General features: G+C 31.8%; 4 protein-coding genes and 1 pseudogene across 6 annotated transcripts; 4 read left to right on the top strand and 1 right to left on the bottom strand.

Moving 5' to 3' along the window:
* The first annotated feature begins 1,772 nt into the window (after positions 1-1,772).
* Positions 1,773-5,294, top strand: LOC137824293 (peroxidase 4). The gene is made up of 4 exons (XM_068629868.1): positions 1,773-2,280; positions 3,603-3,785; positions 3,926-4,094; positions 4,590-5,294. Exons 1-4 carry the CDS (start codon positions 2,056-2,058, stop codon positions 4,985-4,987), a joined length of 975 nt encoding a protein of 324 aa, XP_068485969.1. The 5' UTR covers positions 1,773-2,055; the 3' UTR covers positions 4,988-5,294.
* Positions 5,295-7,736: 2,442 nt separating this feature from the next.
* LOC137825851 (U-box domain-containing protein 4) lies at positions 7,737-15,185 on the bottom strand. Of its 2 annotated transcripts, none has more exons than XM_068631637.1 (4): positions 14,962-15,185; positions 10,666-10,951; positions 8,247-10,220; positions 7,737-8,157 (listed from the first exon to the last, which is right to left on the bottom strand). In XM_068631637.1, the coding sequence occupies exons 2-4, from the start codon at positions 10,939-10,941 to the stop codon at positions 8,098-8,100; spliced, it is 2,310 nt and encodes a 769-aa protein (XP_068487738.1). In that variant the 5' UTR covers positions 10,942-10,951; positions 14,962-15,185; the 3' UTR covers positions 7,737-8,097. The 2 variants fall into 2 exon arrangements, with proteins under 2 accessions (XP_068487738.1, XP_068487739.1); XM_068631638.1 differs by having other exon boundaries at positions 10,666-10,946; positions 14,962-15,160.
* LOC150025692 (secreted RxLR effector protein 161-like) lies at positions 12,298-13,038 on the top strand (annotated as a pseudogene).
* Positions 15,186-17,314: 2,129 nt separating the features above from the next.
* EMB2768 (Tyrosyl-tRNA synthetase, class Ib, bacterial/mitochondrial) lies at positions 17,315-19,183 on the top strand. The gene has a single exon (XM_068631706.2). It carries the CDS (start codon positions 17,364-17,366, stop codon positions 18,798-18,800), a length of 1,437 nt encoding a protein of 478 aa, XP_068487807.1. The 5' UTR covers positions 17,315-17,363; the 3' UTR covers positions 18,801-19,183.
* Positions 19,184-20,861: 1,678 nt separating this feature from the next.
* LOC137826748 (uncharacterized) lies at positions 20,862-24,659 on the top strand. Of its 2 annotated transcripts, none has more exons than XM_068632880.2 (2): positions 20,862-22,714; positions 24,524-24,659. In XM_068632880.2, exon 1 carries the CDS (start codon positions 20,868-20,870, stop codon positions 22,701-22,703), a length of 1,836 nt encoding a protein of 611 aa, XP_068488981.1. In that variant the 5' UTR covers positions 20,862-20,867; the 3' UTR covers positions 22,704-22,714; positions 24,524-24,659. The 2 variants fall into 2 exon arrangements, with proteins under 2 accessions (XP_068488981.1, XP_068488982.1); XM_068632881.2 differs by lacking the exon at positions 24,524-24,659 and having other exon boundaries at positions 20,870-21,058; positions 21,385-22,925.
* Positions 24,660-25,111: the final 452 nt, after the last annotated feature.

Genomic DNA, 25,111 nt, shown 5'->3' with positions numbered 1-25,111 from the left:
TTCTGACCCTTTGAAAATCTTTTAGGTTCCTTACACAGCCATAACATCACTATTCCTATGATCGTATTACATTTACCATCATCTTTTTTTGAAGCAATTCTGCATCTTATCCATCGTTGGTTGGTGATGTAGTTTTTTACTTCAACTTTACCAACTTGTCTTTTTCAAATCCCACCCAAGTTTTGGCATTATCATACCCTAAAAGTTGTAAATTTTGGCAGCCATAACTTTCTTATTTTTCTCAAAGTTCGTGTCTTCTTCTGTTTAACACAGTGCCATTCAAAGGAGATTCAAAGAGAGGCACTATGTAATAATAGTATGGTTAGGGAGAACAAAAGTCTAAAAGCAAAGAATAAAATAAGGTAAATCCGACAAAAGGAAATAGAGATTCCAAACAAAACATGATTGGAGAAATAAAAAAATAATGTTAAGAAAAGGTGTCTGCTAAGGATGACTCTTCTGCGGTAGATAAAGTCTATAAAAATATAGCCACTTTGGCTGTAACTTTCAGATAATATATAATTAAACTGTATTAATATTAACAAGTGTTGCTAAGATTACACTGGAGAGTGTTTAACCTTTTGTTTAACAAAGAGTAGATATGTAAGAAATTACACTAAAGCTTACCAAGATAATCAATCACAGATTATAGAGATTCTTTAATTATTATTTGAATTTATAACATGCATTAATGTGCCTTAAAAGATATCAATTACAGATTCATTCATGTCAAAAGCTTGAGTAACATTCGTATCATTTTAACTTCAATGATTAGGGTATTTTCTCTAGGAGTACCAACAAAAAAACATGTTTCTAAGGTGAATAATAATATGAAAAGAAAAACGATGTAATCATTTTATAAAGATTTTTTTATATCAGCAAAAATAAGTAAATAAATTCACTGAAAATTACGATACTCTTAATGTCTATGAGTGTGTAAAAATTGTCTGAAAAGTATAATATGACATCTTTCAAACATGATTTAAAGCATTGAGATACAAAACATTGCATGGACACTAATGCAACACGTTAGTTTTGGATATAATAAACAATAAAGTGACGTGTAGAAAAAATTAACAAAATTTACCCTACTATATATTATCTTCCATAATAAGGTTTGCTGAAAAAGATGAATCACAGGAGAAAACAAGATCTGCTGTTAAGAAGTTAGTCACAATTTCTTAAATAAAAATATTAAGTAAAGGTTTGTTTAAAAACAGTATAATCTCGTAAAAATAAAAACTAGTTTCGTACAATTTAGATGTAACCCTAAACCCTAACTTTCCTTTAAATTATTTGGGTTCTCAAATTCTAACAAGCTGTGTGTTGAAGCAACTGAACAATGGCAAATTATATAATGCTAAATTTATAAATATATATAGTGACATATTAATTAGTATACTGAAACAAGAGCTAGCAAACAAGCATCGAAATTTCCTTTATATCTACGAACTTATGCCCTTAAAATTTTGATTGAAGCTCCACCACTGGTTTCTATGCTCTTTAGATAAAATGAATATAATTAAGTAAGATGATGATTGACGATGATACTACCCAAACAAAATAAATTCAGGCACTTTTGATTGGGTAACTAGACCAATTTTCTTGCTCTCATTGCTGAACCTAATATAATATTAATTAGCACCTACTTATTCAAGTAGCATTTCTCTTTGTTATGTATGATATAATATAATACACCAATAGCATGGGCTTTTTGCAATTTTTTGAATAGTCAACCTAGGTAATGTTCTTCAATCAGCATAGCCAAATGCATCGACCAAGTTCATTTCACCACAATCTTACTGTGTTCCAAATTGCAAAAAACAAATGTATAATAAAGGAAAATGTGCTAATTATTTTCAATGGTCAATTTCAATCTACATTTTCCAGACTCAGACAAATTTTATGTGCCATGCATTCATTTGTCAAGTAAGTTCTTGATGATTAGGTGAGTTGCCATCTCAAAACTCTCACATACCCTCTCCTATATATCTATGCACCATTTTCTTTTCATCATCTAAGCTCATCCATCCACCACCTTATACTTCTGCAAAAATGGTACTTCATTCTTTTTCTTCTTCAACAACCACTTTTGCTATAGCTTTCTTCACGCTTTTTCTTATAGGAAGTTCTTCAGCTCAACTCTCTGAGAACTTCTACGCCAAGAAATGCCCCAAGGTTTTGTATGCTGTAAAATCTGTGGTTCAATCTGCAGTGGCTAAAGAACCTCGCATGGGAGCTTCTCTCCTTCGCCTCTTCTTTCATGACTGCTTTGTCAATGTAAATCACTCTCACCTAAATTCTTCACTTTTTATTTATCTTACTTACATACACTATAATACTTTATCTGCTCAAGGGTAATACTTACATAGTTTTAGCAGCAAAAATTTCCTATTCTTTCACTTTATATATGTATATGTATGTATATCTATATGTATATATGTATATGTATATATATATATGTATATGTATATATATATATGTATATGTATGTATATATAATCATTCACGAACGTATTATTTCATGAAGAATGTAATGGACGTTGTAATACTAAAATACTGGTATTTAATAATGTGATAGTATGTTCTTTACGTAATTATTTTTCTTTCTTTCTAAGTTACTATCACTTTCAAAGGTCAATATCGATGATGTGACATCACCAATATGACACGGCATAAAAAAATGAAGTGAAAATGTTCTTATCCAGATGTTTTCATGCTATGTAAACCACTTATTTTAAAACATAGGTTGTTTTGGTTATTCCACCCACAGGACATAGGTGGGAGTAGAAAAAACCTCTTTTTACACCCCACAATTTTTTTTACATTTATTTAAGAATTAAATATAATAAAAAAAATATATTAAATTAAATTATTAAATAATGAAAATATAAATTTTGAATAGTGTCAAACTATCATATCCTGTCTCTCTGATAAAATAATTAGCTTCAACATATTTAAATATTCGAATTCGTAGTCAATTAGAATGATCATGTAATATAGTATTCTACTTATTTATAACTGAATAAAGTGTTTGTCATATGAGTTCATGTTTCATAAATATTCTTATTTCTACTTTTTTTTCCTTTTTATTAATCTCCTTTGCATAATACGTTAATTTAAAACAACACTTAGATCGAGTAAAATAACGTTTCATTTCATATTTCAACAAGAAGGAAAAGATAATCAATTAGAAAAATTATTTGCCAAAACAAGGATTCAAAAATGGATTGAATTAATTGAAGTAATCTCATTCAATCTGTTAAATTGAATTGGTTTAAGTTATATTTTTTAAAACTTAATTGAATAAGTTATGAGATAAAATGAATTGAGTTGATTCTTTGAGTTTGGTTTGCTTCTTTTAATAAATATTTTTGTTAGACATTATTATGTGAACAATTGAACACTTCATGTTATTTGGTTCAAATAAATCATATACAATATCACAATTACATTAATAATTTATCAAACTAAGTTATCAAAAACAAATAGTATTGTTTAAATTGTATTAACTTTGTAGCTATGCATTTTATGTATTAGAAAGGCTTGGTGGTTACATAGAAGTAATTGGTGATATTGTGTTATTGCTTAATTGGAAATAGGGTTGCGATGGTTCAGTACTACTTGATGGGCCTTCCTCAGAGAAGACTGCACCACCCAATGATAAATCTTTGAGAGGCTATGAAGTCATTGATGCCATCAAGTCTAAGGTGGAAGCACTTTGCCCCGGAATAGTCTCATGTGCTGATATAGTAGCCATTGCTGCTCGTGACTCTGTCAATATTGTGAGTTCTAACCCTTCCATTTCTCAAAATAAGTACATCACCCACATCAAAATTATCAAGGGTTATTCAACACCTATATGATGTAGTAAAATGATACAAAATAAGTATTAATTTTTGGTTTATAAAATTTGATTATGCAGCTTGGAGGGCCATTTTGGAAGGTTAAACTTGGTAGAAGGGATTCCAGCACTGGATTCTTTCAACTTGCAAGCAGTGGTGCTCTTCCATCTCCAGCTTCTTCCCTCGACACCCTTATCTCAAGCTTTAAAGATCAAGGCCTCTCTGCCAAGGACATGGTTGCCTTATCTGGTATATATGTCCTTCTTTTTTCTACTTTTGCCCTTAACTCTTCCATTGTGTGACACTGTGTATTATTGCTAATATCATTAAGAAACAACTTTTTCTGAAATGAAACAATTTTAAAAATATATTGATTAAATTACACTTCTAAACTGATGTCTCAATACTGATAAGAAGAAGAAAAAGTGAGAGAAATGTGAATAATATTAATATATAGATGAGTATTGTGACAAAAAGTAAAGTAAAGAAAAAGAAATTTCATAGTATAATACAGTATCTCTTTACTTAATAATTACATATGGTGGATTAGTGGACCTGATGTGACATTTAAACAACTACGTGCATGCATGTCATGCTCGTTCTCTAAGCTAAAGGCCATGTATGACTTCTGAACACAGAAGAGTCAAGTTAAAAGAAAAAGCATGTTTATTTGGTAATATTATATTACTGAAATTAGAGTACTCATCATGTTTATTTGATATTTTTTTTTTTCTGTGGTTTCAGGAGCACACACAATTGGGAAGGCAAGGTGTGCTGTTTATGGAAGTCGCATATACAATGAGAAAAACATTGAGAGTTTGTTTGCAAAGGCAAGGCAAAAGAACTGTCCAAGAAATAGTAATGGGACACCAAAGGACAACAATGTAGCACCACTAGAATTCAAAACTCCTAACCATTTTGACAACAACTACTACAAGAACCTCATCAACAAGAAGGGACTCCTTCATTCTGATCAAGTTCTCTTCGATGGAGGATCCACAGATTCACTTGTTAGAGCTTACAGCAACGATCAGAGGGCATTTGAGTCTGATTTTGTCACTGCAATGATTAAGATGGGAAACATCAAACCTTTAACAGGGTCAAATGGACAGATAAGGAGGCTTTGTGGAAGGCCTAATTAGAGGAGAAACAACAGATAAATTATAAAGTGTGTTTTTCTGTGTTTTACATGTACACCCAAAAGTGGGGGGAGTTCTTTTGTCAGTTCATCTTAAGGTGTTTTCCTGTGCCTTCAAATGTACTTTTGTTTGTTAAGTTCAGTTTCAATTTTAGTGTACACAGTTTCTGTAAGGAATTAATTGTATTTAAAGCATGTTTCTTACTTGTAATTTCACTTTAAGGATGTATACATACAAACAATTGTAATGTTTCAGAAAAAGTGATGAGATATGTTGTTTTTTATAAGAATTATACTTTTGGTGTGTATCAGTTTACTGAGTTAAATTATTTAGATGCTGCTAATGAAGATTGAAGAAAATTTTAAATTCAATAAAGTTGTGCAACTTAAGAAAAGTATAGGAGTAGAGGAATACAATTAAATGAAATGAAAGAACTCTTTCAATAAGGTGTGAGTTTTCTCAAATGGGCAAAATCATCACCAAATTGATATGGATTAGTAGTTGATATATTTTTAATTACAGCATTTCCTTTGTGATTAGAATTGAATTTTATTAAAATAGCCACTACAATAAAATAAAATCATGAAATAGAAATCAATTTTTAGATACCAAAATAAATAGTAACTAAATTAGAGACCATTTTAGAAACTAAATAAAAATTTGGTTTCTAAATTAGTTTCTATTACTGTTAACTAGTTTTTAAATTGGTATCTAATTAGCAACCAAAGTTTTAACTACCAATTATTTAGTTTCTTAATTTGGTCTCTAAAACCTTGGTTGCTAATTAGATACCAATTTAGAAACTATTTAACAATAATATAAATTAATTTAGAAACTAATTTTTTTTAGTTTCTAAAATGGTCTTTAATTTAGTTACTATTGCAACTAATTATTTTAATATCTAAAAATTGGTTTCTATTTCATGATTTTCTTGCATTGAGTTCTCTCTATTATAATTTCTATAAAACTCACAAATTAATTAACCCTTAATTAAAATTGTGTGCGAATAAGGATGTGTTTAAGTGGGTTTTTATTATTTAGTTTTAAGGATATTTTGAAAAATAATTTAGCAAAGAGAGTGGAAGAGAAAAAATGGAAAGAAAATGAATAATTAAAAATCCAAACAGCTTAAATATGTTTCGAGTTTTGTTTTAAAAGTTAAAAACAATATTATTTTTAAAAATCATTTTTAAATTCACATCATAGAAAAATTGTTTTTCTTATTTGATTCCATAAGATTGATGAGACCTGTTCCAACATATTGAATTATATCTATAGTCATGGACCCAATATATTTAAAGGAATCAATTAGAAGAATGGTCCAAAACTATATTTTCGAATTTCATAGTCATTACTAACTACTACATTTCAAATATTCTTTATAAAGGTTGCTACTACAAAACAAAAGGTTAGATTAAGAGTAGTCAATTACATCACAATTGACAAATCAATGACAAAAGAATATGTGACATAAAAAAGGTCATAAAAGTAAATAATTTTAATAGCTCATAAGAAAATAAATGACTAATATTATACATACATAACAAATCATGAACATTTTAAAATTTTCACTACTAAAAAAAATCATTAAATAAAAATCAATTTTAGAAAAATAAAAAATAATTATTACTATATTGATTAAATTAGATACTATTTTAGAGACTAGAAAAAATTATTGGTATCTAAATTAGTTTTTATTATTGATAAATAGTTTCTAGATTCATATCTAATTAACTACAAAGTTTTATCTACTAATTATTTAGATTCTAAAGTTGATAGCTAATTAGATACTAATTTAAAAACTATTTATCAATAATAGAAACTAATTTAAATATTAATATTTTTAAAAAAAATAATATCTAATTTATTCAATATAGTAACTAATTATTTTTTTTGTCTCTAAATATGGTTTTTATTTAATAATTGTTTTTAGTGTTTAAATCTTAATTTTTTATATGAAATAACTTACTTTATCATTACTCACTTTAAAAGGGCAGATTGATTTTTATAGGATACCTCAATTTCTTAAAATTAAATAATTTTTATTTAATATCAGTTAAATTAAATGCACTTAAATAGTTTGAAATGTCTTATTAAACCCAATGCCTGTTTATTTTAACCAACTTGGATAAAAAAGATTATAGAACAATTTGCAATCTAGTTGAAGAGAAAATAAGTAAGCATTAACTCTAAAACCGAAATAAAAGTCTCTTTTTGAAGTTCTTTTTGTTGAATTTTCAGATTCTTATTTTTATTGAGAAACTTGACCATTAATAAAATGATCAATATAAAGAAAAGTATCTCTTCCTTCTTAAAAAATACACTCAAACCCCAGGCAAAAGTTCCAATATATTGCTGCTGAAGAATAAAATATCCACAACTGCATATTGCAAGCAATTCAATCGGTTTAGCATAAAAATGCAACTCTTGTGTCGCTTTAACTGTTGATACTTATTTTACAACTTCTCTTTCTATTTTATTTCTTAATAAAGTAGTGGTGATAATTTTCAAATAATCTCATATTAATAGACTAACTCATGGATTGAATCACTAACTCAACCCTATTCGGTTCATGCATATGATAAAATAAATAAATTGTGGATGTCTGTATGTTTGATGAACCAAAACTCAAGAGAATGTAATAGACAGAAAGAATATGATTTTGGAAACAAAAACAACCAAACACAAAGCCTAATAAGTCCACAAGTATCAATTATTTTTTTTCTTCAAATGCTTGTTATATACCACCATCTAAGGAAGAACACAACGTCCAGATCTCTATCTCATTGAAAGGGATAATTAGGACATCACCAAACAAGCCAAATACAAGTATTTGTCCTCTTACATTTTGCCTTAGCTCAGTAACAGAACCCAGGAATTTTTGTTTCTTAAACAAAAGTTACACTTGCATCAAAGAGACGTGTGTCACATGAGGATACAATCAATCCTCCTCATACATACATATTGCTCCCCTCACGCCTTTACAAGCATGTGTAATAAAGAAAAAAAAAACGCCTTTCCGCATATTATGTGCACAATGGAGCGTATAATCTTACATGTTCTGTAAACTGATTCAAAAACTTTGGATGGCCCAACTGGTTGCAAAATTGAGATCAAGCTCTCCCACCACCACCATGTCTTTGGCTTCTAAATTGATTAAGGAGCGCAAGGGCCTAAACAGAAAAAGAAATCCATCATCTCTTTTTGTACCAAAAGAAATAAAATAAGGCAACTAAATTATTAAAACTTAAAGAACCCATACCTTTTCTTTGGCCCTTGGGGTGCCTGATTGTGACAATGCTACCAAAGGTGGCACGGCTCCTTCTTGGAGCACCTTGTTTAAATATCTGTGATTGTATGAGCATAGATGTAGAAGAGCCGCTGCAGCATTCTCCTTTCCTCTCACAGAACCCAACTCAATAACCTCAACCAAAACAGGAATCCCACCTTCATCACCAATTGCTGCTTTCCCTTCTGGTATTGTAGCAAGATTTGCTAAAACAGCCACAGCCTTGTCGACCATTCCAGCTGCTGGGTCCATTAACTCTACAAGGTGTTTCACAGCACCAGCTTGCACAATCCGGTCCTTGTTTTCATGAAATATGGAAAGATTAAACAAGGCAGTGGCAGCATCTTTCTTCCCCCTAGGGCTTCCGTTCCCCAACAAGTCAACCAGTGGTCTAATTGCCCCAGACCTCCCTATCCTGATTTTGTTTTCCTCAGTAACTGAGAGGCTGAAAAGAGTGGCAGCTGAATTTTCCTTGGCTTCTGAACTCCCTGTCTTAAGTACATGAATCAAAGGTTCAATTGCACCAGCATTTGCAATAGCAGCCTTGTTGTTATCATTGATTGATAAGTTAAGGAGTGCTGTAACAGAATTTTCCTGGATCATAGAATCAGTTGATTGCAGTAAATCAACTAATAGGCTAATCGCTCCACAATTTGAAATCACAATTCGGTTATCCATATTGTGCTTAGCAAGAAGGCGAAGTTCAGATGTTGCCTCTCTCTTAGCATCAAGAGAATCAATCTTTAGCTGCTCCACTAATTTCTGAACCTGGGTTTCAGCAGCAGAAAGAGCAGCTCTTGTTTCAATAGACACTACCCTAGGAACAAGCCACTCGGATGACCGTTGCCATATAGTTTGGCTTCGAGACCTTGGCACTGCTAATTGGGATGAAAACTCAGATTCTCTATGCCGAGTTGGCAAGGGAATAGCATCTTGCCCTGCATTCAATTCACCAAAAGCATCCCGACTGTGGACTGAACTGGTTGACAGCAGGGTATTGTTGATATCAGTAGTTCTAATATCAGCTTGAGATTGTTCTGAGCTCAAGGCATTTCTGGATGGGGATGTTAATGATTCACCAACTGAATCGACGCTCCCTTCATGTGAGCTGGCAGATCCATCATCTGAACCTGTGTGTGATATTCTTTCAAGATCCGCATATGGCTCATGAACCGTGCCATTTAAAGAACCACCTGGATTAGAAGAGTGATGCAATGTTGATGTTCGTTCTTGGTGGGGTTCACCACTAGTTATAGCAGGTGAATTCTTGATCAAACCAGACTCCATAGATCCATGAAAGGGAGATGGTTGATTTAAGTTTTTGTACTTAATGGGATCAGGGAGCTTCACATCATGTGTTTCACACCAGTTAGCAATTAATGCTTTTACAGTGTAGTTAGGTATTAGATTGGTGTGCACCAGAGTCTGACGTGTCTTTGGACAAATAGTAAGACCTAGGTCAATCCAGTTCTTGATGAAAGCCCGCTCATATGTTTGTCCAGATGCCACAATGACCGGATCTGTCATCAATTCCAAAGAGAGAGGACAGCAAAAATCAGCAGGTACCGGCACTGGGATAGAACTCTGAGCTTGCTTAAGCATAACAAGATGCTCATGCATTCGATTCACAACTGATATCATTTTATCAATATATTCAACTTCTGAAGTGTTTTCAATTTGTTCAGCCTTCTCCTTCAACTTTTCAAGGGATACAGCCTCAATCAGGACCTCTTGATTAGACCTTAGACCCAGGTGGTCAGCAATGTTTTCCAAGACCTCCAAACTTGGTCCTACACCTTCCAGTTGTTCCAAAATAGCTTTTTTAATGGTTGATGATGTTTCATTTCCCAAATTATCAGGGAGACATTGTGGCGAATCCTTCAGCTGTTGTAAAATGCTGACACCCAAGGCCTGAATTGTTGATACTAAGAGATCAACTTGATTAACCTAGAGAGTAAGAAAGAGGAAAGCGTGAGAACCAACACATACTTAATATACAATAATTAAGGCAAATAACATCTGTGATAAGCAGGCCTGAAAAAACAACTAGTTCATAATATACTTCTATACCAGATGAAATCCCAAGTTAAACAAATATACAGGCAAATTGTTCGCTCAAACCTCAGCACATCTTGTCTAACCAAGGCGTACAAGGATAATGCTATGTAGTTAGACTCAATAAAAACTATAATTCGGGTGAACATCTAGTACAAAGCAGAGGTTTGTTTAGGCACTGGGTCAACATAAAGAATACACGTAGACAACAATTAATGTGAGCAACTATAATATTTCTTTTTACATAACAGTATATAATCTATGATGTGGTAGTTTTGAGAGGAAAAAATAGGGTGGGAAAACCCTTGATTATAATATCGAGACAAATGAAACTTACAAAGTAAAACTTGCTAGATAATGGATGCCAGTTCAGAATAAGCTCCCTCAACTCATCAACTGCCGGACAAAGTTCCTCAAATAGTTTCCTAAGCACTTCATTAGAAGCTATATCTGAAAAATCAGTAGTATCAATAATTGGCTTCAACAGCTTAAGCATCTTCTCTGCCTTTTGATAATATTTTGATACAGGTTCTAACTTCATCTTTTCAGAAAATGATAAATGCAAAAATGAGGATATTGCATCAGATAGAACCTTCAACAAAGATATCTCCATAACACCTGCACTATTAACAGAAAAATTGTTCAGTTGTATATCATTAGGAAACCAGACACTGAAAAAAGAAAAGGAAAACTTTTATTTCTCATTTGAAAATGAACAGGCCGACGAGAAATATCTCTCATTCAAGGTTTCCCCTTTCTATGACAGATCTAATACTAAATACCCAGTTGATACAAAACAGAATGCAACTCCCTTCTATTCACGCTATTTAATTAACTGACTAACTAATTGTTCTACCTATTATTGTAATTATTAGTGTTCAAAATGTAATATTATTTTTTATTATTTCTCTTGTGTGTAGCTTTAGGGTTAGGGTTTTTGGCAAGTGTCTTGCCTCTTCTTTGTATCTTACATATACATCAATAAAATTCCAACAGTATAGGTTGAGTACACTGTTATTTTCAATCCTCTCACCTTCTCCTGACTTTGATCATGCTTGGCCTATTGCTCTTAGAAAAGGTATTCAATTTACTCGTAATCCATATCCTAGTTATAATTTTTGAAGTTATCGCCGTTTGTCCCCTTCATATTCCTCTATTGTTTTCTCCTTGTATACCATCATTGTTCTTAACAATGTTCATGAGGCACTTGATCACCCTGGATGGCAACAAGCCATGATTGATAAAAAGCATGCACTTGAACAGAGTGGTACTTGAGCGCTTGTACCTCTTCCTCCTAGTAAGAAGTTTGTGGGTTGTAGATGGGTTTATGTTGTTAAGGTATCCTACTGGTGAAGTAGATCGTAAGAAAGCTCGCCTAGTAGCTAAGGGATACACTTAGATTTATGATCTTGACTATTGTAATCTTTTTTCTCCTGTGGCTAAGATCATCATTTTTCGTGTTTTTCTTGATGTGGTCGGTTGTCATTTGCCATTGGCCTCTTCATCAGCTTGACATTAAGAATGTCTTTCTTCATGGTGATCTAGAGGAGGAGATTGACATGGAGCAACCTCTTGGATTTGTTGCTCAAGAGGAGTTTGGTGTATTTTGTAAATTACATTGGTCTCTCTTTGGCTTGAAGCAATCACCTTGAGTCTGGTTTGGTAAATTTAGTTATATTGTGCAGATTTTAGGACTGAAATAGAGCGAGGTAGGTCATTCAATGTTTTATTGTCATACTTCTTCTAAGAAGTATTTATCTTATGGTCTATGTTGATGATATTGTTATTACGGGAAATTATATCACTAGAATTTCTCAATTAAAAAAGCATTTATTCAGCCTTTTAGACCAAATATTTGGGCTATCTAAAATATTTGTTTGGTATTGAAGTGGCACAATCAAGAGAAGGTGTCATCACTTCACAAAGAAAATATGCTCTTCATATTTTGGAGAAGACAGACAAGCCCATCAATAGTCCTATGGACTCAAATCAAAAGTTAATGAGAGACCAAGATGAACTTTTCTCAAATCCAGAAAGATTTAGAAGGTTGATTGGGAAGCTCATTTATCTTACTATAAGAAGACCTGCTGTTTCTTTCCCAGTGGGAGTTGTGAGTCAATTTATGCAAAACCCCCCACATTGATGAATGGAATGTAGTGATTCGCATTCTGATATATGTAAAAGAGAACCCGGGACAGGGATTGTTGTATGAGAACAAGGGAAGTACTCAAGTCTTAGGGTATTGTGATGCAGATTGAGCTGGTTGTCCCATTGATAGGTGATCTACCATAGGATACTGTGTATTTCCTGGAGGGAACCTTGTATCTTGGAAAAGTAAGAAACAAAGTGTTGTTGTTGGATCTAGTGCAAAAGCTAAATATCAATCTAAGACCCTAGCTACATGTGAACTTGTATGGATTAATCAACTCCTTCAAGAGTTGAAATTTTGTGAAAATGAGCAAATGAAGTTGCATTGTGACAACCAAACAGCTCTTCATATTGTCTCCAGTCTGGTGTTTCATGAGAAAAATAAACATATAGATATTGATTGTCATTTTGTTAGAGAGAAGTTGTTGTCCAAGGATCTTATTACTGACTTTGTCAGCTCTAATACACAACTAGCAGACATTTTAACTAAATCTCTAGGAGGACCTACAATTCAATTTATATGTTCCAAGCTTGGTGATCCGATCTATATGCTCCAGCTTGAAGGGGAGTCTTGAAATCTAATGGTATTTTTTTTTTCTTGTGTGTGTACCCGACTTTAGGGTTAGGGTTTTAGGCGAGTGTCTTACCTCTTCTTTGTACCCTCCTATATACATAAAAAAAAGTCCAACAGTGTAGGTTGAATACACTGTTTCTTTTATTCCTTGCATATGTTCAAGTATTAGTATTTGGAATCTTTAACATATGTAAATCTGAAAGAACAACAATTTAATAGTTCCAGCTATTAAATTATATAGAATAACATCGGATTTGAGGAAACTATAAGATCTAATATAATAACAAACTGACAAGTCTTTAACACTATTAGCTAACTGATTGTGTGAAGACCTAACCATGTGTTAGTGAACTGTACATGACCTAATGATGCAATTAAATGCCAATTTAGAAAAACAACTTTTTAAGAAGAGGAAAAATGAAATTGCTGCAAGAGCAGGGGAAGAAGTGCATAATATTAGAGAGTAAAATTAATCAGTATGAAACTATTAGAACATTACAAGTAGAGTCTAAATAGCCAGTGAAAACATGAAAAAATTCAATGAAAATGAGAATATCAATGCATAAGATTGCAAAGTATAGTGTTAGTCAAATGGACCATTCAGTTTTACAAAAAACAGAGATCATTAAATAATTCATAATGCATTTTCCCACCCTGAAAAACTCTGATGCATAAATTCACTTGTACAAAAGATTTTAGTCAACTGAAATTCTGATACGAAGAGAAAAACCCACTCCTACTATATTCATGTCTTGCACATTGCCAACAAGGGACTCATGCATATTACCCATTGCATTTCCAATTTAGTGTTATCCATAGAAACTCTACATAATAAAGCTTTAAGATTTATTACTCGTACAGTATTACACTCTTGTGCACATGAGCAAATATCCGTTATCACTGGATAACAATAGAACTTGAAATGCTAGCTAAGTTAAGCTAAAAGTACAGTAGACTGACTTAACACAATTCCAATAATAATGGTAACAAAATCTTTTTCCCACCTGGTGAGGCTGACAATACAGATAAAACAACAACCTTGTGTTCTTCGAAAATCTAATTTTTCAAAATCGTCATTTAGATCTTTATCTTGTTTAATGGTTTCTCTTTATAGTATTCCTTGTTTTTTTCTCTTCCTTTATTAATTGGATTATCATTCATGGCTACATCAACTAAACATTTCTTCTTTGGGGCATTTATTGGTCTTCTCCAACACATGACTAAATCAACTATGGCAAGATCGTAATCTTTTCCTTAGCAAGTGCTACATCACATTCTTTTTTTTATCTTGCCTAAATCAACTATTGTCGTAAAAAGTCAAGAAAGTTGTACGTTAACAATTGATTAGACAACACAGCTAGTCTCTTCTACTAAGGCAAGGCACACACTATGTAATAACAACAAAGCACAACATAAGCAAAGTTAGACTCAATTCAACTCAATCAGGAAGAAGAAAAAAAGCATGCAAACACAGCTTGACTCCAAATTACTGATAAGTTGATAACCAGCGTAGTTTACTTGAGCTAGACCACAGGTACATTGCAGTTGGAAATATAAGGCCAATCAAAAGTTCTGAGTTTCAAGCAGAAAACACATCACTACACAACAGTGAATCAAACCAAGCAAGACCAACAAATTTCCAGATTAAAAAAAAATAAAGTGCTACAACAAATTTCCAGTTAAGCATGCAAACACAGCTTGACTCCAAAATGCTATAACCAATAACCAACACAAATCAAATGCAGCAACATATGCTCGATGAGAACAACTACAAACTCAACACTAACCCTTTTAGTGAAAATGCAACCTTTTTGTCCAAATGAAAGCACGATGTGGTGAAATAAGTTGCCAAATTCAAAATTATATATAAAAAATAGCCAATAATTGAGAGTTAAGAAACATGGGTTTTACCAAAAAAAGGGGTGGGGTTGAGAGGAGAAGTGGCAAATGGTTCCCAGTTGAAAGTAACAGAAGGAGAAGAATTGGTTGACAGCACCGCGGAAATGGGCTTTCCGGCAACCGTTGGAATGGGAGGAGCTTCAACGCGCAGTGGTGGCGCTAAAATAAATGTGGAATTTTGGGGAATTTGTATTCTTCTAACCTACACTTTGACTTGCATAGATGAATTATAGAAATAAAAGGTGTGAAAAGTAAATGATTATTGTTATAATAATGACATGTTTAAATTGTATATTCCGGGAACTTTCATGAGAAAAATAAAAACAAAAACTGCATATTAAATTTTTTGTATATAAATTAATTTATAAAATTATGTAATTTTTTGAAACTTATATATATACACATATATATTAAATTTTACATAAATTAATTTTAATTTATTAAGATATATTTTCTCATAAAGAAATTTATAAAATAAAACTCTATGTGTTTAAAAATAATCAGCTTTTGATTTTTCTTTTGATGGAACAGTGTTTATAACTGTGTGTGTATGAGGTATTTGAATATGAGTATTACATAATTAATATTTAGTAATGGGTCAAAGTTATTAAGTTGGAATATTAGTTTTTTCTTGACCAATGAGTGATTGTAAAACTAAACTTGTACACTTCTTCTAATAGATTTCCTATGAAAATGTTGACCACCAGTTATTTTAATATATATATATAATTTTTGTCAATTTTTTTTATCAGAATTTATATTTATAATAAGAATGTCCAAGTAACTTAAAACTTTTACATTAACTAAAATTATATTTACCTTTTCACATTTTAACAATCAAAGTAAAAAGTTATTTTCTTATTTGTAAAATTTGAAAATTAATGAGTTTTTAACAATTACTATTAGTTATTTCCTTTGTCCAAAAACAGACATTCATGAATGATTCACACTTGTTAACAAATTAGTTAAATTAATTAATAGTAATAAATCTATCTGTAATTGTAAATTTTTTTCTACATTTATCCTCATATAATTAATATAGACATGAAGAGATTATCCATAAAACTTATAATTCCATGTATTTTTATCCAAAAAATAGTTACTCTAAGGGATAATCATAGAAGAGTTTTATAAAAATATTTTAAAAAAAAACTCAATTTATGTATATTCTGTATTTGAATTTTTTATTTAATTAATGCTTTAAGTAACAGTTTAAAATAGTTATTTTGAATAGCTTAGATTTGTGAAACTCTTTTTTACACCTAATTGTGGTTATTTTAAAATATAGATCACATAAATAAAGGAATTTTTTTAAAAAATATCTTCTATAAGAACATTGTAGGACAGATGAATTTGGAGTTTTTATATTTTATTTTTGACGTAAAATATAAGGGTATTAAATTCTTGGAAAATTTTCCTTTAAATTCTTCCAAATTATCCGTCCCTTTTTTTTTTTTTTTTTAATTTGACCATATTATTGTGAAGAGATCTTCATGGTTTTGTTAAAAGTAAAATAAAAAATTATATTTGAAGAAAAATATCGTATTTGGAATTAGGAGTAGTGCTTCTATGCATCATTTATCCACCTTCATACAAATTTTAAAATTAATCTATTTTGGTAAATTAAATAAATATTGTACACTTTTCTGTAAATTTACCACAAAACATCTAGCACCACTGGTATATAATAATAGTAAGCATCGTTTCAAAAACTTAAAACTAAATTTCTACTAAATTTTTTTTATCATAATTCCTGTATTTATTTATTTTTATTCATACGTTAGTATTATTAGAAGGATATCTATCAGCATATAATATTCTCATTATTTTTACTCTAACTAGCGAATAAAAGAAAAAAAAATGTGTTTTCTTTATTTCCAAATTTAATCCATATGGTTTCAAATGAATATTCTTTAAGTTTTAGAAAAAAATATGTGGATTAAATTTAATCAGTCTTTTAATTATAAAACGATAAAAAAAATCCTTTAAACTGAGAAAACAGGTTAAACTCATATATTTTAAAGTTTAATTTTATTGTAAGAATACAGCTTTACTTTTTTTTCCTCAACAAAAAAAATTTAGTTTTTAAAATAAAATAATGTAAGCCATATACTCAATTCCTTCTACAATACTATTTACACTTTTATTTTCTTATCTAGAATATTTTTATTTTTATTTTTTTAATCTATTTTTATTTTTTTATCTAACATTCTTTAATTATTAATTTTCTATCTAACAACATTCAAAATAAATTAATTAATTAATTAAAAATAATTAATAATTTTAATTTTGAATAATTATAAAATCATGTAAATGTTAATCAATTTAATAATTAATAAATAAAAATGGTGAAAGACACAATCTGTCCTTTATCATCTTCCCACTTCGGAGTAAGCAGCAGTCACACAGTGACAATGGCCTCCATTTCTGTTTTAGCAAGATCATTTCTTTTCAACCATTCAACCAAACGCTTCTTGGGTACCTTCAAACCCCATTCTTCTCCCTTTCTTCTTCAATGGGCCACAAAAACCACAAAAACTACCTGCGCCCAACAGCAACCTCTCCGCAACGTCATTGAAATCCTCGAAGAACGCGGTCTGGTCGAGTCCATCACCAGCGACGCACTTCGGGCCGCGTGCTCCTCATCGGTCAAGGTCTACTGCGGCTTCGACCCCACCGCGGAGTCTTTGCACCTCGGCAACCTCCTCGGCATCATCGTGCTGTCCTGGTTCCACCGCTGCGGTCACCGCACGGTCGCGTTGATCGGGGGCGCCACCGCCCGCGTGGGCGACCCCTCAGGAAAATCCGTCGAAAGGCCCGTACTTGACCCCGAGTCCTTGGAGAAGAACACGGTGGGTATCTCCAACACCATTGAACGGATTCTGGGTCGCGGTCAAAATCCGAACTTGGATTCTGATTTTTCTGTTGTGATTATGAATAACTATGACTGGTGGAAGGAGTTTAGTTTGTTGGATTTTTTGAAAAGGGTGGGTAAGTTTGCTAGGGTGGGGTCTATGATTTCTAAGGAGAGTGTAAAGAAGAGGTTGGAATCAGAAGAAGGAATGAGTTTCACCGAGTTCACATATCAATTGTTGCAGGGCTATGATTTCTTGTACTTGTTTCAGAATGAGGGTGTACGTGTTCAGATTGGAGGTAGTGATCAATGGGGTAATATAACTGTTGGAACTGAATTGATTAGGAAGATATTGCAGGGGAAAGATGCGTATGGCTTGACATTCCCTCTTCTTTTGAAGAGTGATGGCACTAAGTTTGGAAAGTCTGAGGATGGTGCCATTTGGTTGTCTCCAACGTTTTTGTCTCCCTATAAGTTTTACCAGTATTTTTTTAGTATTCCTGATACTGATGTGATTAGGTTTTTGAGGATTCTTACATTTTTAGACATTGAGGAAATAGTTGCCTTGGAAAGGGAGATGATGAAGCCTGACTATGTGCCTAACACCGCACAGCAGAGGCTAGCTAAGGAAGTTACACTGTTTGTTCATGGGGAGGATGGTTTGGCTGAGGCTCTTCAAGCCACTGAGGCGTTGAAGCCGGGGTCAGGGACGAAGTTGGACTGGAAAAGTATTGAGGGGATTGCTGAGGATTTGCCATCTTGTTCTTTGCCTTATGAAGATGTTTTGAATCTGTCATTGGTGGATCTTTCGGTCTCTTCTGGTTTGTTTGAGAGTAAGTCTGCGGCAAGGAGGTTGTTAAAGCAAGGGGGGCTTTACTTAAATAATAGCAGAGTGGATAATGAAGGTAAGAGGATTGAGGCTGCGGATATAGTGGATGGGAAAGTTCTCCTGTTATCAGCTGGCAAAAAGAATAAGGTGCTGGTCAGAATAGCTTGAGAGTGTCTATTCAGTGCTGAGTATTTTTTGGAGACTGTTTATTTGCTCTGTGATTTTTTTGTACTTTTATGAAACCTTTGATTTCCCTGATACACATAAGCTTATTCTCTAAGTGTTGTTTTCTATTTAGAATCAGAGTTTCACCTCAACTTGTACTGGTTTGTAATGCAAACCTTTATTTCACGGGCTATTTAGGTGGGAATTCAATTTTGTTTAGAGAATAGCATCAAAAAATTTGTTTGGAGAATAACCCCTCTTATTCACATCCATTATTTAGTAAACATCGCAGGTGTGTGTACTTATGGATAATCTAACATTGAAGCTGTAAATTTTGAAGTTCAACATTTCTTGAATAGAAAATATTGGAAGTGAATACATTGTTAGTCATTGTTTAACAAATGCTAATTGCAGTGAGCATAAATTAGTGAACTCATTGGTCGTTGGTTGGGTGCAGTGGTCTTTTTTGCTGGAAGTCTTGATCTTTGGTATGTAACATTTTGATGTTTTGCCACATAATAAGTATTGCGTTTCTGACATGAGTAAAGCCTGGTTGAACAAGTTGAAGTTATTCTGGCTTTTAATTTGTGTGGCATATTGATATTGATGTCAACTTGTATGCTTATATCGAGAACCAGATGTAGCTGGTTTTACTACTGCTCAATGAGATCATCTTTGCAATGAAATGTTCTCTTATGTATATCGAATCATTAGACTGGTCAGTGCATCAAACACTAGCTTCTCATTTGAGCCCTCCCTAAATTTGAAAACTTTTCTGGCTTAATGGCTGCTTCAAAGATGTTGTTCTATTGTATGACATTGAATAGCTTTTGTTCTGACCGATTAGGGAGCTACAACTTCGTGGATGACATAATGGACAATGAAACTAAAAATTCATTAGCACAATAACATTCAATCATCCCAGAATAGCATTTTGACTGTTATTTTTTACATTTCATTTGATCATTCGTGTACTAAAATGTTTGGAATGACTTCTTAATAAGAATGAAATCTTAATATAGTGACAGTGTCAATAGTCGATATCAAAATTGCCACGGATCAAAACCATAAGTTAAAGGGTTAACTTGAGTGCTACTTCAAAATAATTTAAAGTAGTTCCTCACCTTATTTTGCTCATCTTATAATGTGTTAGTAATAGACTTTTCGACTAAAAGTATTAATAACAGGCTATTTTTTTTCCCACATGAATAGAGGCATAGAGCTAAGATTTATTACAGTTTTAGTGCTTTGAAAAAAATATTCCATGAAAACATAAATCTAAAACGATAAATAAATCAGAAATCATTTATAGAAAACTTGCAGTTAATATTTTTCAATTCACCAGTCAGTATATAATGATTCAATAGTATTGGAAGTAATTCAATAAGATCTAAATCACACAGACAATAATGTAGTTAAATTTGGTGACATTCCAAATCATCAAACCATGTTGAAGCTGCAGTGGGCAATTCTTTCTTCAACATGCCTCGAAATAATCAGGTCTCAAACAATAATTTCAATGCAATTGGTTCTTCTTTGTCAACAATCCTTACAAATCTCGTGTAGGATTTTACACACACAAGTCAAGATGAAGTATTTCAAGTAAATATATTATAAATATTTATTTTTGTACTTGATTTATAATGAGATAATGCAATAATTTAATTATGTGCAAGGAAATATAAAATAAAAATTCAAGACTTAACACAGTCTTAATAATTTTGAGATTAAAAAAAATAATGGAGTGCATTCCCAAAATCTTATGTAAGAAGATATTAAGTTAAAATCCCAAAGGAAAATATAAATAAGTTTATATATATAATGGAGATAATGAGGTTAAAATGATTCATTTTTTGTTTTAATTCTAATATATTTTTTATACAAAAATATTATTCTTATGAGTTTTAATTATATAAATTTAATATTTATACAAACTAAAATACTAGTTTAGTCAAGATGTATTCAGATTATAAAAATTCTTACTCTATTATATTCTTATTGAATTATATATTATATTGTATAGCCGATTCTTTTTTTCTTTCTTAAAATAATGAAAAAGTTTCTCGGAACATGTCTCTGTCTTTTCATTTTTTGTTGTTGTGTAAGCTCAGCATCAGTGTTTTCCTGTTCCCAGAAGCTGAAATAGTAGCAAAACGAACTTTGGTCTCTCTCACTGAAACCAACCAAACACAAAAAGAACACAATCTTTTCAGTAACGTTGGTGTCAACAAACAAAAAATGTCATTGGCAAGAAGATTAAGGTATTATCTCTCTCTTTCCATTCCCAAATTTCATCCTTTCCTTCAAAACCCCATTTCCCTTCTTTGCTTCCCTTCACCCTCTACTCTCCACTCTCACTCTCAGCCCCCACTCATTAACCATCTTGATGATGCTTTTTTCCATTTCAATCACATGCTGCATATGCATCCTACCCCACCCATCTTCCAATTTAACAAGATTTTAAGTTCCTTTGTGAATTCTAAGCATTACCCCACTACTATTTCTCTCTATAAGCAAATGGAGTTCACTGGAATTGTGCCTGACTTTTTCACTTTGAACATATTGGTTAACTGTTTCTGCCACTTAGGTCAAATGGCCTTCGCTTTCTCTGTGGTGGGCAAGATTCTCAAACTGGGTCATCACCCAACAACCATAACCTTGAACACTCTCATGAAGGGTCTGTGTCTTAAGGGTGAGGTCAACAAAGCGCTGAATTTTCATGACAAGGTATTAGCACAAGGGTTTCGGCTAGATGAGATTAGTTATGGGATTTTGATCAATGGGGTGTGTAAAATAGGAGAAACAAGAGCTGGCATTCGGTTGTTGAGAATGATTGAAGGAGGGTCTATTAAGCCTAATTTAATAATGTACAGCACAATCATTGATAGTCTATGCAAAGATAACCTTGTTAATGAGGCTTGTGATTTATATTCAGAAATGGTTGTCAAGGGAATTTCTCCTGATGTTGTCACTTACACTAGTCTAATATATGGCTTTTGCATTGTGGGTCAACTAATCAAAGCAATTGGATTGTTAAATGAAATGGTATTGAAAAACATTAAACCAGATATTTATACCTATAGTATATTGATTGATGCTTTATGTAAGGAAGGAAAGGTAAAAGAAACTAGAAATGTGTTAGCTGTGATGGTGAAAGCATGTTTGAAACCTGATGTTATTGTTTGGAGTACTTTAATGGATGGGTATTTCTTAGTTAATGAAGTGAAGCATGCAAAACATGTATTCTACACTATGACCCTAATGGGAGTAACTCCTGATGTTCACTGCTATAGTATCATGATTCATGGACTGTGTAAGATTAAAAGAGTGGATGATGCCATGAATCTTTTTCAAGAAATGCATCAGAAAAACATGGTTCCTGATACAGTGACTTATACTTCTCTTATTGCTGGTTTGTGCAAATCAGGAAGAATCTCTTATGTTTGGGATCTTATTGATGAGATGCATGATACAGGTCAACCTCTTGATGTAATCACTTATAATAACTTAATAGATGCTTTATGCAAAAATCGTCATCTTGACAAAGCAATTGAGTTCTTCAACAAAATGAAAGACCGGGGAATTCGGCCAAATGTGTACACATTCACTATACTTCTTGATGGACTTTGTAAATGTGGAAAACTTAAGAATGCACTAGAGGTTTTTCTAGATCATTTGACTAAAGGCTATTGTTTAAATGCCAAAACATATACTGTTATGATCAATGGGCTGTGTAAAGAGGGCTTGCTTGATGAAGCATCGGCCTTATGGTCAAAAATGGAAGACAATGGTTGCATTCCAGATGCTGTGACTTTTGAAATAATGATTCGTGCTTTTTTTGAAGAAGATGAAAATGATAAGGCAGAGAAACTTCTATATGAAATGATTGCTAGAGGCCTATTGTAAGAGTAAACTAGGTGAGATTCTTTCTAGTGACACATGCTATTTGAATTTGGTGAGAATCAAGTAATATTTATATCTTTTGATAGTTTCACATAACGTGTAATGAGCTTGTGTGACATTACTTTTTATTAGAAGTCATAGGTTGTTACATTTATTTTCATATCCTAACAACAGGAATCATTGATTTTTTTTGGAGTCTTATATAGCTACATTTTTCCTTCCCAATGTTCTGTCTATTTGCTGAGACTACTTTTATGGATTTTCAATCACTGTTAACAATTAGTGTTTTAGATAACAAATCAAGCTGAAGCTGAGATGATTATTTGGAATAGCTTTATACTGCTGAACTAATAGAACTTATTATGAATGCTAAGAATTACATAAGGTGTGCAATTACTTCAGACAATGAAGTCATATGTAGTACAAACATTGAAGTGCTCAGAAGTTAGACGAACACAAAAAGAGATGCTTGCCAAGACCTTGGTATGCTTGTTCAAATAAAGACAGTTAATTAATTGGAAATTTTTCAACTTTCCCCTGGATTATCTATACTATGCAGACAAAATAACTTAAAAAGTCACAGATAAAGGTCACTAGAAATTAAGAACGTCATTAGACTTTCTGCATATCTATAACAGTTTTATTTTTGTTCCTTTTTGTTCCTTTTCATTTGTGTAGTGATACTTTCTATGTTAGATAAGTAAGGACTTTTGTGTTAGTTTTACTGTTTTTGTTATGTAGACTTTTTATTGCTACTATGGTAGATACATGCAGGGTTATTAAAAACAAAATGCATATTCTGTGGGACCTGCAACCTCAAGAAATAAAAGCACAAAATAACCCTCACACAACATAGCAATGAGCTCTGTCTTTCATCTTTGAAGCAATACAAATTAATTGTGAAGAAACAACCTTCAAGCTTTTACTTCATTCTTTTAAGTCATGTTTATTTTTACCATAATTTGTTTCACTATCTATTGAGTAAAAATAAGAAAGTTAAGTAACATAAAAAAATATTCACAAATTTACTATGTTAAAATTTTATTAAGTTTGAGCCATAACTTAATAGTACTGAATCTCTAGGCTAAATCTACCTTCTTGAAGGACAACATATACATTATATACAATCCATAACAATTATCACTGTAATTTTTTATTAAATTATTTTTAGTCTTGAGTTTCGATTTTAATGATTTCTTTTCTGTTTTAGTTCCATTATAATTTAAATTTTGATTATTATAAAATATATATTTTCGTTTTTATCTCTTTAAAATTTGAAACTATTATTTTTATCCCATTATTCATTTCAAGATAGATAATTAATGCTTACTCTAGGGATTAAAAACATTTCCAAACATATCATTACTGACAAATTATAAGACCAGATTATACAATTTTAAGAAAAATAACTGCATAAATAAAATACAACTGCATATAGTTTACTTAAAAGTTATAATACTTATAATTTTGATAACTTGTAAAAAATAAATTGAACTTTTAGAAAAGTAAATGTAATTATAACAAAATAATATTTTTTCCATTTAAACATAATTTATATTATACTTTACCCTTATGAAATCCTACTCTTGAATGCATGCTAACTTCAAAAATACATTTGAATCTTAAATCTTTTTCCGAAACAATCAAGAATCTGTTTAAGGGACCATGTTAAAATCCAATCCATCCAAATTATAACATTTGTTTTTGGATAAAGCAAAGAATATAGTGATAACCTGTTAATTACTAAACTTAACATAAGATATATGCTATGATTAAAAGGTTGAGCATATAAGGAATTTGGCTAACACCCTCTTGTCCTTTAGGTTAATTATTGGAGACCAAGTTGCAGATGATTATTCCATGTGAGAACTCATTAATGCAAAGCAAGTTTTGAGCTGTCCCTGTCACTGGGAAGGACCTCTCTGATTAACTACTGTGACACAGCTAAACTAATATCCATGTGAAAGCTTGATTAGATATGTATCTTTGACTTTTAATCACATATATATAGATCCAAAGACCTATCATTAATATAGATCTATGTGTCTGGGAATCCTCACAAGCACATAATTTATCTTTTTCTGACATTTAATACCACATTAGAACTTGTCAATCCTACATAAATGTCATATCAGTTTGATAACATTTTTTAATCCATATTATTAGTTAAAATATTGCATGATTTACCACCAAGTCGCCCAACTAGCTTGAATTGCGTGCTATAAAACTATTTCTTGCTTTCACTTCTCAAAAAAACTGAATAAAGAACACCAAATTCTCTTGCCTTGTTGATGGGGTGTTTGACATGATACACAATATGCTTGTATGAAGCTTCTGAAGTTTTGAATATTAAGTGAACTATTAAGTAATAGTAAACTGAACAATAACTAATTAATGGCCATGTTGAGCCA

Source organism: Phaseolus vulgaris, chromosome 8 (genome assembly GCF_051622355.1).
Source record: "Phaseolus vulgaris cultivar YP4 chromosome 8, ASM5162235v1, whole genome shotgun sequence".
Lineage (NCBI taxonomy): Eukaryota > Viridiplantae > Streptophyta > Magnoliopsida > Fabales > Fabaceae > Phaseolus > Phaseolus vulgaris.
This window is presented reverse-complemented; position numbering and strand designations above follow the sequence as displayed.